Source organism: Schistocerca nitens, chromosome 4 (genome assembly GCF_023898315.1).
Source record: "Schistocerca nitens isolate TAMUIC-IGC-003100 chromosome 4, iqSchNite1.1, whole genome shotgun sequence".
NCBI lineage: Eukaryota > Metazoa > Arthropoda > Insecta > Orthoptera > Acrididae > Schistocerca > Schistocerca nitens.
The window spans coordinates 124,576,637-124,594,783 of record NC_064617.1 but is presented as its reverse complement, the minus strand read 5'-3'; the positions used below and the strand labels follow the sequence as shown (position 1 = coordinate 124,594,783).

General features: G+C 40.1%; 1 protein-coding gene across 1 annotated transcript in view; it reads left to right on the top strand.

Moving 5' to 3' along the window:
* LOC126252163 (sodium-dependent neutral amino acid transporter B(0)AT3) overlaps positions 1 to 18,147 on the top strand; it is a 169,129-nt gene that overhangs the window by 49,823 nt on the left and 101,159 nt on the right. The window contains exons 4-5 of the mRNA XM_049953031.1: positions 11,747 to 11,830; positions 17,475 to 17,636. Of these exons, the coding sequence (XP_049808988.1) occupies positions 11,747 to 11,830; positions 17,475 to 17,636 (246 nt within the window). The remainder of the gene's footprint in view (positions 1 to 11,746; positions 11,831 to 17,474; positions 17,637 to 18,147) is intronic.

Sequence of the window (18,147 nt, the reverse complement as noted above, 5' to 3'; positions counted from 1 at the left end):
TCCTTGTCTTCCTTCCACTTCACTTCACTGACCCCTACTATATCTAGATTGAGCCTTTGCATTTCCCTTTTCAGATTTTCTAGTTTCCCTACCACGTTCAAGCTTCTGACATTCCACGCCCCGACTCGTAGAACGTTAACCTTTCGTTGATTATTCAATCTTTTTCTCATGGTAACCTCCCCCTTGGCAGTCCCCTCCCAGAGATCCGAATGGGGGACTATTCCGGAATCTTTTGCCAATGGAGAGATCATCATGACACTTCTTTAAATACAGGCCACATGTCCTGTGGATACACGTTACGTGTCTTTAATGCAGTGGTTTCCATTGCCTTCTGCATCCTCATGTCGTTGATCATTGCTGATTCTTCCGCCTTTAGGGGCAATTTCTCACCCCTAGGACAAGAGAGTGCCCTGAACCTCTATCCACTCCTCCGCCCTCTTTGACAAGGCCGTTGACAGAATGAGGCTGACTTCTTATGCCGAAAGTCTTCGGCCGCCAATGCTGATTATTTATCAAAATTTAGGCAGTGGCGGGGATGGAACCTGGGACCGAAGACGTTTTTGATTATGAATCAAAGACGCTACCCCTAGACCACGGGTAGGCCTAATTGATGTAGTTATTTCCACTATGGTCCATTATCATGGCAATATCGTATCATAACTGCAGAAAACATGACCACTTGATCGAACAGTTGAGGCTTTTAAGGTTTAAGTAAATCAAATCTAGCTTCATGAGATAAGTTATATAAAGGTTTGGAGGAGGGATTGTATTGCACTTCATTGCATACTGTCAGGTCCTTTTGATGACACTTTGAGAGAGCATTGCACTTCAATCACAGTGCTGTATACCATAATGAATTTAAGAGCAGAGGATGGGGGGGGGGGGAGGCGGATGAGACATGTTTTCTTCTTAGGTGTCCCTCTGGTTTTCAGGATGTGCCCTCAATGCAGATTTACTGCTGTTGATGTTATCTAGCAATTTTTTCTGAAGGTTATGTAGTCTAATCTACCCCAATTCCTGTAATAATCCTCAGAATATTTCCTTTATTTTCTGTTATAACTTCAAGTTGAACAAATATATTTCAAGGACGACACAATACATGAAAGTCACAGAGCAAGTAAACAGAGTAAGATGTGTGTACACTTTAACAGTCAAATCATAACTGAGTCCGAGTCTAGCGGCCACTGGCTGGCTGGCCGCTTAGGTGGCGCTGCTGCTGCGTGGCTGGCAGACAGCGCCGCATGTAGAGGACGCGCGTAACTGCGCGGCGGCACTTTGAAACATCGGCGAGTCACAACACTTTTCCCCCCTTTGAAGTTTTTGCACATGTCTTGATGGAGGTGGCCTGTAGATTGCTAACGTCCATAGGTGTATGTTTGACTGGCCGTAAAGTCTCGAGGAGGAGGCTTCCCGTACGGACAGAAGTGTCCCCGATGATGACAGGTCGAAATGGCAGGAGACGTGGGGGTCACATCTGCTGGGGCCCCATGCACCAATCTGCTCGTTGCGGCAAGTCCTGTTGTTATAACAGGAGACATGGGCGATGTGTCCGCATCTCTAGGAGAAGGAGGCGATTAGAGTTGTTCCGACAGATGGTGGTCATCTGGTTCCTGCATGGGCACGTCTACTTTTGGCGTCAGTTCTTGTGCTGGCACCGAGATGATGGTGAGAGGACTCCGTTGTGAATAATGAGAGATTCCCGGATCCCAAGCGTCAGGTAGAGCCGAAGGTGGTGTAGCAGCATCCGGAACAGGTGATGCCGGCACATGAGGCCGAAGCTGGTCTGAATGATGCACTGCAACACCCGTGTCCATCTGGATTTCCTACAGGCGTCGGCCACGGTGTCGTAAGATGCGGCCAGGACTCCATTTTGGCCGCCTGCCATATCCCCGTACCCATACAAGGTCGCCGGCGGTAAACCGGCCAAGTGAAGGCACCCACGGCCGGAGGTGGAAGGTCGCAGAAGATGAAGTAGCGTGCGGGGCTGTCGGCCATGTAAGAGCTCAGCCGGGCTGTGGTCGCCAATAGGGGTGATACAGTAAGAAGCCAGAAATTGGAGAAGCGCATCAGCAGCAGCAGAAGGAGTTTCCTAATCTGAGCCTTAAATGTGCGGACCAGACGTCCAGCCTCACCGTATGACTGTGGATGCAATGGAGGGGCCGTGACGTGCAGGACACCGTGCTGGGCACAAAAATCCGCAAAATCGGAAAAGGTAAATTGCGGACCATTATCAGTAACAAGAGTAGAGGGAAGGCCTTCCAAAGGGAAAATGCGAGCTAGAGCATTTGTGGTTGCTGCGGTGGTAGGCGACGTGCAACGGACAATGAAAGGAAAGTTAGAGTAGGTGTCAATAACAAGAAGCCAATAAGTACCTAAAAAAGGTCCCGCGAAGTCAGCATGAATATTCTCCCAGGGCTTCTCAGGCGAATGCCATTGTGACAAAGATGACTTCGGGGCGGCGGCCTGCGACGCACAAGGGCCGCAGACAGCGACCATGTGTGCGATTTCAGAGTTGATGCCGGGCCAGTACACGTGACGGCGTGCCAGAGATTTTGTGCGAGAGACTCCCCAGTGCCCTTGGTGAAGGAGGTGCAAGACCGCAGCATGCAAAGACGCAGGTACCACAACATGTGACGAATCATTTTCGGTGGAAAGGAGGATAACACCATCCCTAGCCGTGAGGCGGTAACGCAAAGTGTAGTAGTTCCGCAACGGATCAGAAGTCGTAGCGGACGGCCGATCTGGCCAACCCTTCTGAATACAGCGTAAAACACGGGAGAGGGTAGGATTAGAACCCGTAGTGGCCACCAGCCAGTCCCCGGTGATGGGGAACCCGTCCACAACCCGCTGCTCGGCAACATCCAGGTGGAAACACAAAAGCTTGTCCCTATCGAATGCCAGATCATCTATGGAGAACCCAAAAATGCGAAAGGCATCTAAACTAAAAAGATTCTCCGCATTACTATGGTCGACCACAAGTATGGGAACAGTGCGAACAACAGATTTGTAAGATACCTCAGCATCAAATTGTCCCAAGAGAGAAATCTTCTGTTCATTGTAAGTCCGTAATTGCCTAGTGACAGGTGACAGGATTGGAGAACCCAACTGAAGATATGTCTGAGAATTGATGATAGTGGCAGCAGAACCAGTATCCGCCTACATGCGAACATCTCGACCAAGTATTTGGATAGTGAGGAATAACTTCCCTGAAAGGGAAGAAGTACAATTGACAAACAACACAGAATCAGAATCAGCGCCATGTTCATGAACATCATGTATGCGACCGTATTTGCAAACGGATGACACATGACCCTTCTTTTTGCATTTGTGACACACGGCCCAACGTTGGGGGCAATCCTCTCGTGAATGTTTCGTAAAACACCGCGGACATGAAGTAAGTTGCCGTGAGGTTTGCTGCAGTTTCTTAGAGAACGTTTACGGTTAGGCCGACGCTGCGCTTGGGAGCGTACTGCGGCGACGTCGGCCGGCAGGGACACGCCGCACGCTTCGTCAACAGCGCACAGAGGTTGTACGTCCCCGACGTCACCCCATCCCTCAATTTACGTTCCAGCGGCGCGAGAAATTTCAAAAGACTGAGCGATGGATAGAACTTCATCTAGAGACGGATTTGCCAACTGAATGGCACGTTGCCTAACTTCTTTGTCGGGCGCCGACCGGATAATAGCATTCCATACCATGGAATCGGCGTAGGATTCTTTGTGAACGTCAGTAACAAATTAACTTTTTCGTCTGAGGCCATGATGTTCAGCAGCCAAAGCGCGATAGGATTGATTCGGTTGTTTTTGACAACGATAAAAGGCAACACGAGAGGCTACCACATGCGTATGCTTTTGAAAATATACAGACAGAAGGGAGCACATTTCAGCAAAGGACAAAGAGGCAGGATTTTTCAAAGGCGCCAATTGCGACAACAACCGATACATTTGAGGTGAAATCCATGAAAGGAACAGATACTTACATGTTTGGTCGTCCGTGACATGAAATGCCAAGAAGTGCTGACGAAGACGTTTTTCGTAATCAGACCAGTCTTCCGCCGTCTCGTCGTAAGGAGAAAAAGGACGTCGAGACAACGACAAGAGACGGCCCGCATTGGATGTCACGACGAAATCACGAATCGCATTTGTGAGAAGCGTTTGCTGTTCTATGAGACCTTGCAATAGTTGCTCTAAAGTAGCCATGGAAACCTGTGGGTCAACGATGAAAAAGAAAAATATCCCATCCTCGGCGCCAAATTGTTATAACTTCAAGTAGAACAAAAATATTTCAAGGACGACACAATACATGAAAGTCACAGAGCAAGTAAACAGAGTAAGACGTGTGTACACTTTAACAGTCAAATCATAACTGAGTCCAAGTCTAGTCGCCGCTGGCTGGCTGGCCGCTTAGGTGGCGCTGCTGCTGCATGGCTGGCAGACAGCGCCGCATGTAGAGGACGCGCGTAACTGCGCGGCGGCACTTGGAAAGATCGGGAGGGAGGGGGGGGGGGGGGTGACGTAGCAGTGAACTGTGCCTCACCTTCAGTGTGCCATCCTTCTCCACTGCCCCCTTCCAGTAAGCGACTGGTTAATGCAACTAGTAAATGTGAAGTGGAATATTCTTTTCCAATTTTTTTTTATTTTTAATCAGTCTTATGACTGGCTTGATGCGGCCTGCCACGAATTCCTCTCCTGTGCCAACCTCTTCATCTCAGAGTAGCACTTGCAACCTTTGTCCTCAGTTACTTGCTGGATGTATTCCAATCTCTGTCTTCCTCAACAGTTGTTGCCCTCTACAGCTCCTTCTAGTACCACAGATGTCATTCCCTAATGTCATAACAAATGTCCTATCATCCTGTCACTTCTCCTTATCAGTGTTTTCCACCTATTCTTTTCCTCTCTGATTCTGCGCAGAACCTCCTCATTCCTTACCTTATCAGTTCACCTGACAATTATAGATTTTCGAAAGACTGTTTTCGAGACAACATTGTCTATCTCATCAGTCCACCTAATTTTCAACATTCGTCTGTAGCACCACATCTAACTTGCTTCAACTCTCTTTTGTTCCAGTTTTCCCACAGTCCATGTTTCACTACTATTCAATGCTGTACTCCAGACGTACATTCTCAGAAATTTTTTCCTCAAATTAAGGCCGATATTTGATACTAGCAGACTTCTCTTGGCGAGGAGTGCCTTTTCTGCCAGAGCTATTCTGCTTTTGATGTCCCCCTTGCTCCGTGTCATTGGTTATTTTACTGCCTAGGTAGCAGAATTTCTTAACTTCATCTACGTCATGACCATCAATACTGATGTTAAGTTTCTTGCTGTTCTCATTTCTACTACTTCTCATTACCTTCTTCTTTCTTCAATTTATTCTCAGTCCATACTGTATACTCATTAGACTGTTCATTCTGTTCAGCAGATCATGTAATTCTTCTTCACTTTCACTCAGGATAGCAACATCATCAGCAAATCGTATCATTGATATCCTTTCACCTTGAATTTTAATTCCACTCCTGAACCTTTCTTTTATTTCCATCATTGCTTCCTCAGTGTACAGATTGAACAGTAGGAGCGAAAGGCTACATTCTTGCCTTACACCCATTTTAATACGAGCACTTTGTTCTTGGTCATCCACTCTTATTATTACCTCTTGCCCGCTGTACATATTCTATATGACCCAATTCTCCCTACAGCTTAAACCTACTTTTGATCAGAATTTTGAACATCCTGCACCATTTTACATTGCCAAATGCTTTTTACAGGTCGACAAATCCTATGAATGTATCTTTATTTTTCTTTAGTATTGCTTCCAATATTAACCGCAACATCAGAATTGCCTCTCTTGTGCCTTTACTTTTCCTAAATCCAAACTGATCGTCATTGAGCACATCCTCAATTTTCTTTTCCATTCTTCTGTATATTATTCTTGTAAGCAACTTGGATGCATGAGCTGTTAAGCTCATTGTGCGATAATTCTCACACTTGTCATCTCTTGCTGTCTTTGGAATTGTGTGGATAATGCTTTTCCAAAAGTCAGACAGTATGTAGCCAGACTCATACATTCTACACACCAAAGTGAATAGTAATTTTGTTGCCACTTCCCGTGGTGATTTTAGAAATTCTGGCGAAATGTTATCTAACCCTTCTGCCTTATTTTACCTTAAGTCCTCCACAGCTCTTTTAAATTCTGATTCTAATACTAGATCCCCTATCTCTTCTAAATTGACTCCTGTTTCTTCTTCTACCATATCAGACAAATCTTCTCACTCATAGAGACTTCCAATGCATTCTTTCCACTTATTCATTTTCTCCTCTGCATTTAACAGTAGAATTACCATTGCACTCTTAATGTTACCACCCTTCCTTTTAATGTCACTGAAGATTGTTTTGACTTTCCTGTACGCTGTGTCTGTCCTTTGGAGAATCATTTCTTTTTCGATGTCTTCACATTTTTCCTGCAGCCATTTCATCTTAGCTTTCCCATTTATTTCATTCCTCAGTGACTTGTATTTCTGTATTCTTCAGTTTCCTGGAACATTTTTGTACTTCCTCCTTTCATCAATCAACTGAAGTATTTCTTCTGTTACCCATGGTTTCTTCGCAGCTACCTTCTTTGTACCTATGTTTTCCTTCCCAACTTCTGTGATGGCCCTTTTTAGAGATGTCCATTCTTCTTCAACTGTCCTGCCTACTGAGCTATTCCTTATTCCTGTATCTATAGCCTTAGAGAACTTCAACCGTATCTCATCATTCCTTAGTACTTCCATGTCCCACTTCTTTGTGTATTGATTCTTTCTGACCAATGTTTTAAACTTCAGCCTACTCTTCATCACTACTATATTGTGATCTGAGTCTATATCTGCTCCTGGGTATGCCTTACAATCCAATATCTGATTTTGGAATCACTGTCTGACTATGATGTAATCTAACTGAAATCTTCACATATCACCTGGCCTTTTCCAAGTATACTTCCTCCTCTTGTGATTCTTGAACAGGGTATTCGCTATTACCAGCTGAAACATGTTACAGAACTCAATTAGTCTTTCTCCTCTCTCATTCCCTGTCCAAAACCCATATTCTCCTGTAACCTTTTCTTCTACTCCTTCCCCTACAACTGCATTCCAGTCCCCCATGACTATTAGATTTTCTTCCCCCTTTACATACTGTATCACCCTTTCTATATTCTCATACACTTTCACTATTTCTTCTCTCTGTCTCATCTTCAGCTTGCGGCGTCGGCATGTATACCTGAACTATCATTGTCAGTGTTGGTTTGCTGTCGATTCTGATAAGAATGACCCTGTCACTGAACTGTTCACAGAAACACACTCCCTGTCCTATCTTCTTATTCATTATGAATCCTACTACTGTTACACCATTATCTGCTGCTGTTGATATTACCCTATACTCACCCAACCAGAAATCCTTGTCTTCTTTCCACTTCACAGACCCCTATTATATCTAGATTGAGCCTTTGCATTTCACTTTTCAGATTTTCTAGTTTCCAGTTGTTTAGAGAGAATAAAATGTTATCTCTTGCACACGTAGGACTTTCAGGATGTGCAGTTTTGTATTCTGATGACAGAGCCTACAATGTATCACAGCTATGCTTACAACCTGCAGCACATATGATGAATAAATGTGGTATTTGCAAATAAAGAAGGCAGTATTTACAACATTGGGATTTTTCTTTTGTTTCAGCCAGAACTTAGTTGAGAACTTTTTACATATTTTGAACTTCTTTGTATTGTCTGATTCCCACTAGGATAATTTTCAATCAGAAGAGGGTACTATGGTGTCAGAATGGGAGGAGTTTCTGCAATGTTATATTGGTCATTGTTTTATGACCGTGTGGCCCACTATAGCTATGAAATTCTTTCTGTTTTCTGGTTATTTAATTGTGGTATGAAGACAAAAACAAACAGGAAATTACCATGCATTTGTATGGAAAACACCACAATGATCAGCAACTTTTATAATATCATAGAAGTAATTTGACTGTCACCCAGCATGACATTCAGGGTATATGACCAATGCAAAAAGAAGGAATTACACTTTGAAGCCCACAATATTCATAATATGCCATTATGAATGTAGATAAACTAAAATTATTTAGATGTAAGAATTGAGGCAGTGTGGCAAGATAGGAAGAATAGTATTAGATTACAAAGAATTGCAGTAGAATATTGAAACAGAATTACATGGAAGGGAATGAAATGAAATATATTTAAAAGAAATGGCAAGTCGTGGAAGACAATAATCAGAATATCTTGGTGTGAAGTAATTACTCACAAAGCAATTAAGTGTCTATTAAAATATGGGAAAGGAGAAAGTATTCAGAGCAACATATACCTCCAAAAAAGTCAATATCAGTTATGAACTGGGTACTCATACAGAAAGCATTTACTTTTCAGCTCACATGACATTGTTCCATATGTCTGAAAGTAATTAGTGTGAACCCAGGTATGTGCATGGAATTTAAAACGTGCTGGATGACACTGAAATTAAAATGATGTTGTTCTGGGTTGTATATTTATTGATACTTTTAATGATTTGTTGTAGAATATTATGTTGGATCAAACTATTCTTACAATGTTCCTGCTACATTCCACAAAATAAATAGTGAAGTACTGAGATGTGGTTGTCTGGTCAAATTTACAGGAAAATTAAAAGAATTTGTGTCAATACACAGACATTTAACAACACATGATATTCTTAGGTTTCTATCATGAATGAAATATGGAAAAGATGTGGAGGAACCAGGTTCAATTCCTGGTACTGCCAGGAATCTTTCACTAGTGGTGTGATTGGAATGGGGACATTGATGCCAGTAGTGGATTTAAGTGAATGCGAAGCAGCAGTGTGAATGAGAAGCAGCAGCTCCATGGTCACAGATGCTGATAACTGATAGAGCAGAGTGCTGACCACATGCCCTTCCATATGGCAGAGGATGACACAGCAACCTGTCAGCATTGAATGATACATGGGGAAAAGAAAAGATGTTGCATCTTCTGCTTATGTCAGTGACTTACTTAGGTTTTATATGGTATCAGTTAACTTTCCTTTTAGTGTGGTGGTCCTTTTGAGATAAACAGAAGTAAAATAAAATCTTCATTTCTTACTAGCCCTTCATCAGCAATTAACTACAAGACCTATGTCACTAAAATGATTAGTTAGTTACTTATATGCTCCATGGATTATTTGAATGATTCTTTTGTCAGAATGATGTGGAACAAATCAGTTTGCAGGATATGTATACACAATTAGTTTTAACATTAATTAACACATTATTTTTTGACCTGTTCATGCAACTGCACTTAAAAACATGGTTTTTTTCCCTTAAAGGCTACAAGTTTTTGAATAGAAGCTCATCTGTGCAATAGAAGGAGTTGCCCAGGAGAAACCATTTTAGTTTAAATTTAAAATTTGCTTTTCTACCTGTTGGACATTTTATACTATTGGGAGAGTGATCAAAGATTTTTGTTGCTGCATATTGAACTCCATTCACAGCCCCTCACAACTTTAATAATGGTAATAAAGGTCATTTTTTCCCATATACTGTTGTAGGTATGGACTTCATTGTAATGGATTTATTTGTGGAAAATTTCATTAGTGAATATATGTGTTGCAACAGTGTGGTTGAAATGCTTAGCTCCTTGAAGAGGTACCTACATGATGTCCATGAGTGAACATCACACATTACTCTTACTGCTCACTTTTGTGCAATCAATATCTTCTTTCTAAGTGATGAGATAGCTCAGAATATTATTGCATAAGACAGTATTGAGTGGCAATGTGCAGAATATGTAAGGAGGTTGGTTCATTTGTTTCCAGGATTAGCTATTATACAAAATGCAAAAGTAGCTGAACATAATTGTTTGAGAAGCCTAGTAATGTGCTTCTTACCGTTCAATGCTTCTTCAGTATGTACAGCCAAACATTTCGAACATTCTATCCTGTTGATGTCTCCTACTGATGTGTCACTTCAGTTGTACATATGACAGTATTAGCTATACAGAAATGAATATAGTATAGTTTCATTTACTTACTTATCATTTTTTTTCTTTTGAAATTTAGAGAGAGTCCATTGTCTGAGAAACCCTTTAATAATTATCTGGAAAACATAATTTACAATCTCTTCTGTAGTTTTTCCTCTAACGGGATTTATTATAGCACTAGTATCCTCTGCAAAAAGAACCGATTCTGCTTGTTGCATGTTACGTGGAAGTAGTTAACCACAAATTGAACCTTTTAGGACTCCCCCTTCCATATTGTTTGAATTATATGAATACATTGTGGCTATTCTTTCAGGAATGTCTGAAGGAACAGACACTATGCATTTGTGTAACATTCACCTTGATGAGGAATGAATCCACAGCCTTCAGTGTGGATGCACATTTACATTCGACCTCCAGTGGGAGTATAAATTTAGCATGCATGGAGGATATGGGTGGGAACTCCAAGTAGGTGGCACTAGGTCGGAGTGTGTGTTGGATGGGGAGAGTGCCAAGATAGTCTGGGCATTTGCAATAAACATTGTGTGTGGCTGGTGCAGTGGTTAATGCAACTGCCTAATAAGCAGGAGAGCCCAGGTTCAGGTCCCAGTCTGGCATACATTTTTATTCATCGCTGCTGATTCAGCACAAAGCCCCAATGCAGCTGTTATCATTTGTTTTGTCTCATTACTTTCCTTTCTCTCCCATCCACCTTCAATTTACATGAAAGTGTTTGAATTATTCAGCATGACATTTTGTTTGTTAAATATAATTCAAACCAGCTGTGTGTAAAGCAATAAATTCCATAAAACTTGAGTTCTTCTAAGAGAGTAACATGACTTCACAATCAAATGCCTTGGAATGATCACAAACAATACCAACTGGTAATATTTTATTATTTAATGTTTGTACTATTTAATGAATGAATGCATAAATACTATTCTCAGTTGAGCACCTCTTCTGAGACCCAAACTGTTATACTAAGTAAATTGTTTGTTCTTAAATGTGAGACTACTCTCAAGTACATCAATTTTTCTAAAATATTGTGGAAAACATGTCAGTAAGGAAATTGGACAATAATTGTTTAAATCTTTCTTGTCATCTTTCTTATGAAGAGGCTTAAGAGCTGCATATTTTAACCTGTCTGGAAAAATTTCTATGCCATTGATGCATTACATACATCACTCAGGTCACAGCTTATTAAGCTGTAACAACTTGTCAGAACTCTGTTTAAAACTTCAACAAGACATGATCCTTTTTTTAATAATTCTGTTCTTTTGACTGAAGGATGTGGGTACTACTTCTACTTGCTTAGTTTTGTGGAATGATATTCTTAATATATTTATTGCTTCTTCAGCTAAACCACATAACACTATTTTTACTGCCACATTTAGAAAGCAATTGTTGAAGTACTTGTAACTTACGAATTATCAGTCCCTACATTATCATTTTGTTTAATTATTATGGTATCTTTTACACTGATGGACTGTCCTGTCTCCCATCTGATAAACTCTCATATAGTTTTAATCTTATTATCAGCATTATTAATTTCTCTCTAGACATACATACTGCTTCACATTTGTTTGAACCAGTTCCACAGTAAAAGTACATGAATTCAGTTAAGATACAGCATTTGTGTGCCCTAAAATTTTGTACAATGATACACAGTGTAAAATGTATTAGGTTGCTTTAGCACGAATTAGCATTCATACATATAGACTTATATTTGCAAATGGTTTCTTTCGATTTCAGAGTTTCCAGTCAGAACTGCCATGGGCAACATGTCCTAATAGATACCATGAGAATGGTTCTTATACTGTGGAACCTGAGTGTGTTGTAAGTACTTGCCAAAGGCTTTAAACAACATCATACCTAATTCCAGTGACACACTGAAAAAAAATAAAAAGTTCATTGTCATAATATTAGTGTTAATGTGTGAGAAGTAGTAGTTCAGTGCTAGTACAAGAGCTAATTATAATGGTAGTATAAGGATTGCTATTAGAGTTTTATGTTGGCTGTATGATGGCCTGTTTTCACACTTTTGAGAAAGACACACAGTAGCAGCATTGATCCTAATCAGTTTTTGCAAGCTTTGTAAAAATGGCTGTAGGGGAGGTAGAATTTTCTGGAGTCATATTGAATCTCTTATCAGGTAATAACTTTTCATTTTAGAAAAATGGGCTTTCAACCTCTACAGAGGTATCTGGCGCAAATCTAAAACAATGAACTATTCAAGAGTTCATTTCTATTGCATTGGAATTGACACTTTGTAGAATTTTTGAAATGTTTCTAAGTTTGTGAGTACTATGAATTTTTCAAAACACTATTTTACACTTTTCTCTAACTAATGAGCCCCAATTTCCTGGCATACTCTCCAACTTTTGCAATGCACCATATACAATTTTCACTGATTTTGTCAAAAGTTACTCTGTTTCTTAAAGCTGGCAGATCACTTGTGGCAGAAAACCAAACTCAGCCACAATAGAAGTTCACTCATTTCCCACTTCCAAAGATTTGAGAAGTTTCTTTGCTGCTGCAGTTCAAGGTGCTTCATCCTCCAGAGTGATGACCATCTTAGTTATACACAGGAAATTTGAAGTGTAGTAAACTGTTGCTGAAATCCACGTTCCTCCACTTATTATGGTAGGCTGAGGGGCAGACATGTTTCAAGTGCAGTATCCTTAAATGTCAAAATCCTTCATTGGGCTTTCACAAACATCTTCTTAACACTATCAGTTCCCATCAGATCACTGCAGTTAAGCACTGTCAGGCATGGCCAGTACATGGATGAGTGACCATCTGGGTATGTCATGTGCTGTTGACAATTTTCTCTTTGCTTTTATGGTAAAGAGGACAGAAGGGGTGGTAAAGTCCCTGATCACCAGTCTCTGTGCCAGTGTCCTGAATTCAATTCAAAACCTCTCCACAGTGTCCCATGAAGTGAGGGCATGCACCACTCTTGACAGTGATTTGTCCGTCGGATGGCGGCATTTTGCTCAGTGGCTGCCTTGGTGCTTTTCAAGAGCAGGCCATGTGCTGGCACTGGGTTTCACCCCTGCTTTCTCTCATCATTTCCAGCACAAACATGACATTATACTATACACACACCACTACAGTCGTCTACACTTAACAGATACAATTACCCAGACACCTCTCATACTTTGTGAAGGAAACGTGCCTGTGAGGATTGGAAAACAAGTACAATTAGGCAGATGAGTCTACCCTTCAGGGTCTCCCAGTCATTCATGCCATATGACTTTGCTTTACTTCTTAATACTGGCAATCAGTTTGTCAACATCCAGAAACAAGATACGTACCAGGTGTACCAGTATGAAATGAGTGTTAAGATACAAGTGTGTCGATAGGGAACATTTGTTGTGAACGAGCCTTAATTTTTTTTTTTGTTTGATTGGTATGACATCTGTCATGGAACAAACAACATCATATGTTTTCATTGTGTTAACAATGTTGAATTTTGTACCAGAAAGTGATGATTTGCGGAAAGCATTAATTTTTTGTTTTCATTTGAAAATAAAGTGCTGCAGAGTCGCATCGAATGCTTGGCAAGGCATATGGTGATCGTGCTCTATCAGAAGCAACATGCAAAAGATGGTTTCAACGGTTCAGAAATAATGATTTTGATGTAAGAAATGAAGAGCGTGGAAGACTACCAAAAAAGTTTGAAGACGCTGAATTGCAAGCAATATTGGATGAAGATGATACTTTGAGTCAGAAGCAAATGGCAGCAATGCTAAATGTTGAACAACAAACAATTTCTGACCGTTTGAAAGCTATGGGAAAGATCCAAAAGTGTGGAAAATGAGTGCCACATGAGTTGAATGAAAGACAGATGGAAAACCGAAAAACCATTTGTCAAAAATTGCTTCAAAGACATGAAAGAAAATCAATTTTGCATCGAAGAATTGTTACTGGCAATGAAAAATGGATTTATTTTAAGAATCTTAAATGGGAAAAATCATGGGTTAATCCGGGACAACAATCAACATCGACTGCAAAACCAGATCGATTCAGCAAGAAGACAATGCTCTGTGTTTAGTGGGATCAGAAAGGTGTGGTGTATCATAAGCTTCTAAAACCCAGTGAAACTGTGAATACTAATCACTACAGACAACAAATGATCAATTTGAACTATGCATTGATCGAAAAAAGGCTGGAATGGGCCAGAAGATATGACAAAGTAATTTGTTTACACGACAATGCACCTGCACACAAAGCAAAACTGGTTCAGGATACAATCAAAACACTTGGCTGGGAGCTGCTACCCCAACTGCTGTTCACCAGACTTGGCCCCTTCCAACTACGATTTGTTTTCATCAATGGGACATGCACTGGCTGAGGAACACTTCGATTCCTACAAAGAAGTCGAAAATTGGGTGTCTGATTGGTTTGCTTCAAAAGACGAACATTTCTATTGGCGTCATGTCCACAAATTGCCAGAAAGGTGATCAAAATGTATAGAAAGCAATGGTCAGTAATTTGAATAAAATGTTTTTACTTTTCAGTTCAAAATTAGTGTTTCATTTTCACTAAAAATGCTCATTTCATACCGGTACACCTTGTATTACTTCTGACACCCTGTGAAAACCATGTGCTTTCTGATTGATGAGAAGCATGCTTGGAAATACCACATGCTTGGGAATATCACATTTAAACTTGTCCCACACAAACTGCAAAGGTTGCGGATTGCAGGTACACATCAGGTCAAGTAGAATAATACAGACCATTCTCCCCAGGAAGGGCACTGTCTTTAGTATTACAGTAGAAATCATTTGTTGTGAAGAACTGGAGAAAAAGTTTAACTTGTTAGGGATACCACTGGAGTTACCATTAACAGCACTGGTATTCTACTGCCGGGGCATGGAATGTTAGATCCCTTAACCAGGGAAGAAAAGGGAAATGGGTACATTGAAGTTAGATGTAGTGGGAAGTAGTGAAGCACAGTGGAAAGAACAGGACTTCTGGTCAGGTGAGTACAGGGTCACATTGACTGGAACTTCAGCAAGAATGCCTTTCTAAATGGCAACACAAAACTGTTGTGTTTCAGTAATAAAGATGTAAATTGTACATATCAAAGTTCAAATTGAAGATAGATTTGCCACATTTAGAATGGCATTCTGCCAATGTTCCAGTCTTTGTGACCCTGTACTCACCTGACCAGAAGTCCTGTTCTTCTTTCCACTGTGCTTCACTAATTCCCACTACATTTAACTTCAACATGCCCATTTTCCTTTTTAAATTCTCTAATCTACTACCTGACTAAGGGATCTAACATTCCGTGCTCCAGCTGTAGAATGCCAATGTTGTTAATGATAATTCTAGTGGTACCCATAACGAGTTAATTTTTTCTCCAGTTCTTCACAACAAATGGTTTCTATTGTAGTACTAGGGACAATGCCCTTCCTAATGACAATGGTGTGTATTATTCTACTTGACCCAATGTATACATGTGATTCTTAACATTTCCAGTTTGTGTGCAACATTTAACAGTCCCACACATTGTAAGTGAATATCCCTTTTTGTGCGTGCACAATGGCACTTACTAACTACTAATACTCAGTACTTAAGTGTTTAAATAGTGTGATTACTTGTATCAACTGTTCATTGATGGTGACCAATGCAGCTATTCTCTTTAGACCTACATCTGTCCTCTTCAGTGAATACGCAATGAATTTTTTCCACTTATTCATATTGTTCTTTAATATTTGCTAATTAGTTGCTATAGAGTCTGCTCTGGGATTCAGCTGAGACACTGATGCTTTAGTTTGGCTATATTACTATCAGCTTCATTACATGAAAGGTTATATTCTCTTCTACTGATATTTAATTTGCTTAATTTTTCTCTGCACTGTTGGACAACCTTGTTTCCTACTCAGGCCATTCTATACAGTTTCTCGTCAAGGGTTCTTCAGGTTCACTTATTTCACAATTTTACATGTCACTATCACACTTTAACTTTTCTTGTTGTGTAATAATACAGCCTCAACTGCTTTGCATGTTCTTTCATCTGCTTATTCATAGGCATCTTAATGTTCATGTTGGGTAAGTCTATTGAGTCACTTTTTAGGGTCATCAGAACTGTGCATCAAGCTTTTTAGAGTGACCCATCTTTACAATCTCATCATACAAAAAAATCTTATCTCCTGTCCTAAATATTCTTGGACTCTCCATCTTGTTATAGTGAGCCTTACTGATCTTTTGCCTCCTCTATCATTTCTCTTGCTACTCCACATACTACTTGCATTATAGTTTGCAACTGATATACATAGTCATTATAATTATATCCAACAGTATTTTCCTCTTTCTGTAGGACTCCTGTAATATTTACATCCCTCCCAAACATTAATTCAACCAGCTATGAACACTTCATTTAAAAAATCAATCCCTGGTTGTTCAACAATACTGACAGAATTCTGTACCTTAACACAATTTCTTCTACAAATTTCTGCACCGCTGTCCTGGTGTCCCGCCTCTACCATGAATTTTCTCAGGTCATCTTGGAATATCAGGTTGTGTCAATTGCCAGCTAATATATATAACAGACCCACAATGCCCACATTACATTTATCAAATATCGTTTCCACTATATCTATAATTCCTAAAAGCATCTTTGACGTGCTCTGCATGGACTTATTCCTTTGGCATTTGTCACATTTCCTAATATATTCTTCTACATCTCTTTCCATACCCTTCCACTGCTTATCATTCTTCATTCAGTGTAAGGTTCTCTGCATCCCTTCATATGTTGGTTAGACCATCCATGAGAGAGCACCCTGCATTCCTACTGCAGGTAAAGGCAAGTGCACCATTCATTTGTGACTTATGTTCACCATAGGAGTGACTTATTTATAGTTACCTGTGTAGGTGATAGTTTAGTTTTTTTAATTTTTTCTGTGTTTGTGTGATTACTCGGCACAGTATTTTGTTTTAATAGCAGTATAGTGTAAGGTACCCTCACTTGTATGGCACTTGTATCAAACCTCATATCGTACAGGCTTTTATTTATTTATTTTGTTTAGACCAGGTCATTGTTGGTTAGACCATAAGTGAGAGAGCACCTTGTGTTCCCACAGCAGATAAAGGCAAGTACATCATTCATTTGTGAATTTTCAGTTACCTTTGTGGACACTAGTTTGGATTTTTTTAATTTCTTGCATGTTCATGTGCTTACTAATCAAATTCTTCCATTCTCATAACTGTGCAGTGTAAAGTTTTGCTGTCTTTGGTATGGATAGGGACTGTGATTGCTGTGTGCAGATGTGGGCTAAGTTGGTGACTCATCATGCATATCTCCAGGCAGTGTTCGCTTCAGCCACACAGCTTATGGTAGTACTTTTGATAATATGCATAGATGTGGTGTGTGCACCTGTGTGTGTGTGTGTGTGTGTGTGTGTGTGTGTGTGTTATACACCATTTTTACTCTCTATTAATTTGTAATGTAATGTTGTTTTTTATGTTACAGACGAGTACACCAACACAGTACTTCTGGTACAGAACAACACTTATGGTATCTCAGGATATCAACAGCCCTGAAGGTTTCAACTGGAAAATAGCCTTAGCCCTTGTTGTTGCCTGGTTACTTGTTTATATGTGCATGATCAAGGGAATAGCTTCTTCTGGGAAGGTATATAATTGCATTTACCTTGTAGATTGATACTGTCTTTGAAAGAAATCATATTGTTATAATAGAGGCTGTAACTGAGTCCAAATTTAGAAACAGAATTCACTGCAATTTCTAAAGCTATGTGTAGTCTATCATATGTGAATGAATGTGTCTGTCATTTCTAAAATTTCACATACAACATCTGCTTTGCTGTCAATAATTATCATAGCCAAACGTTTTCTCCATTCATCTTCTTCTATCATTTCCAGACCTTTTACTACCCAACTATTTTCTGGACTTAGAGTTACTAAGATTTTAAGAACAGTCATTAAACTATCTCACTTCATATAGCATTTTTATTGGTCCTTGAGCTTATACATTGTACAGAAAACACTTTATGATAGAAGACAAATCAGGAGGACCCAAGTGAGGAAGCTCCAGATAAAGTGACTGAGACTGCAAACACATGATAGTACACTTTATTGCTTGGTAGCAACACATAAAACATTTGTGCATACTACAGCAGCTCAGA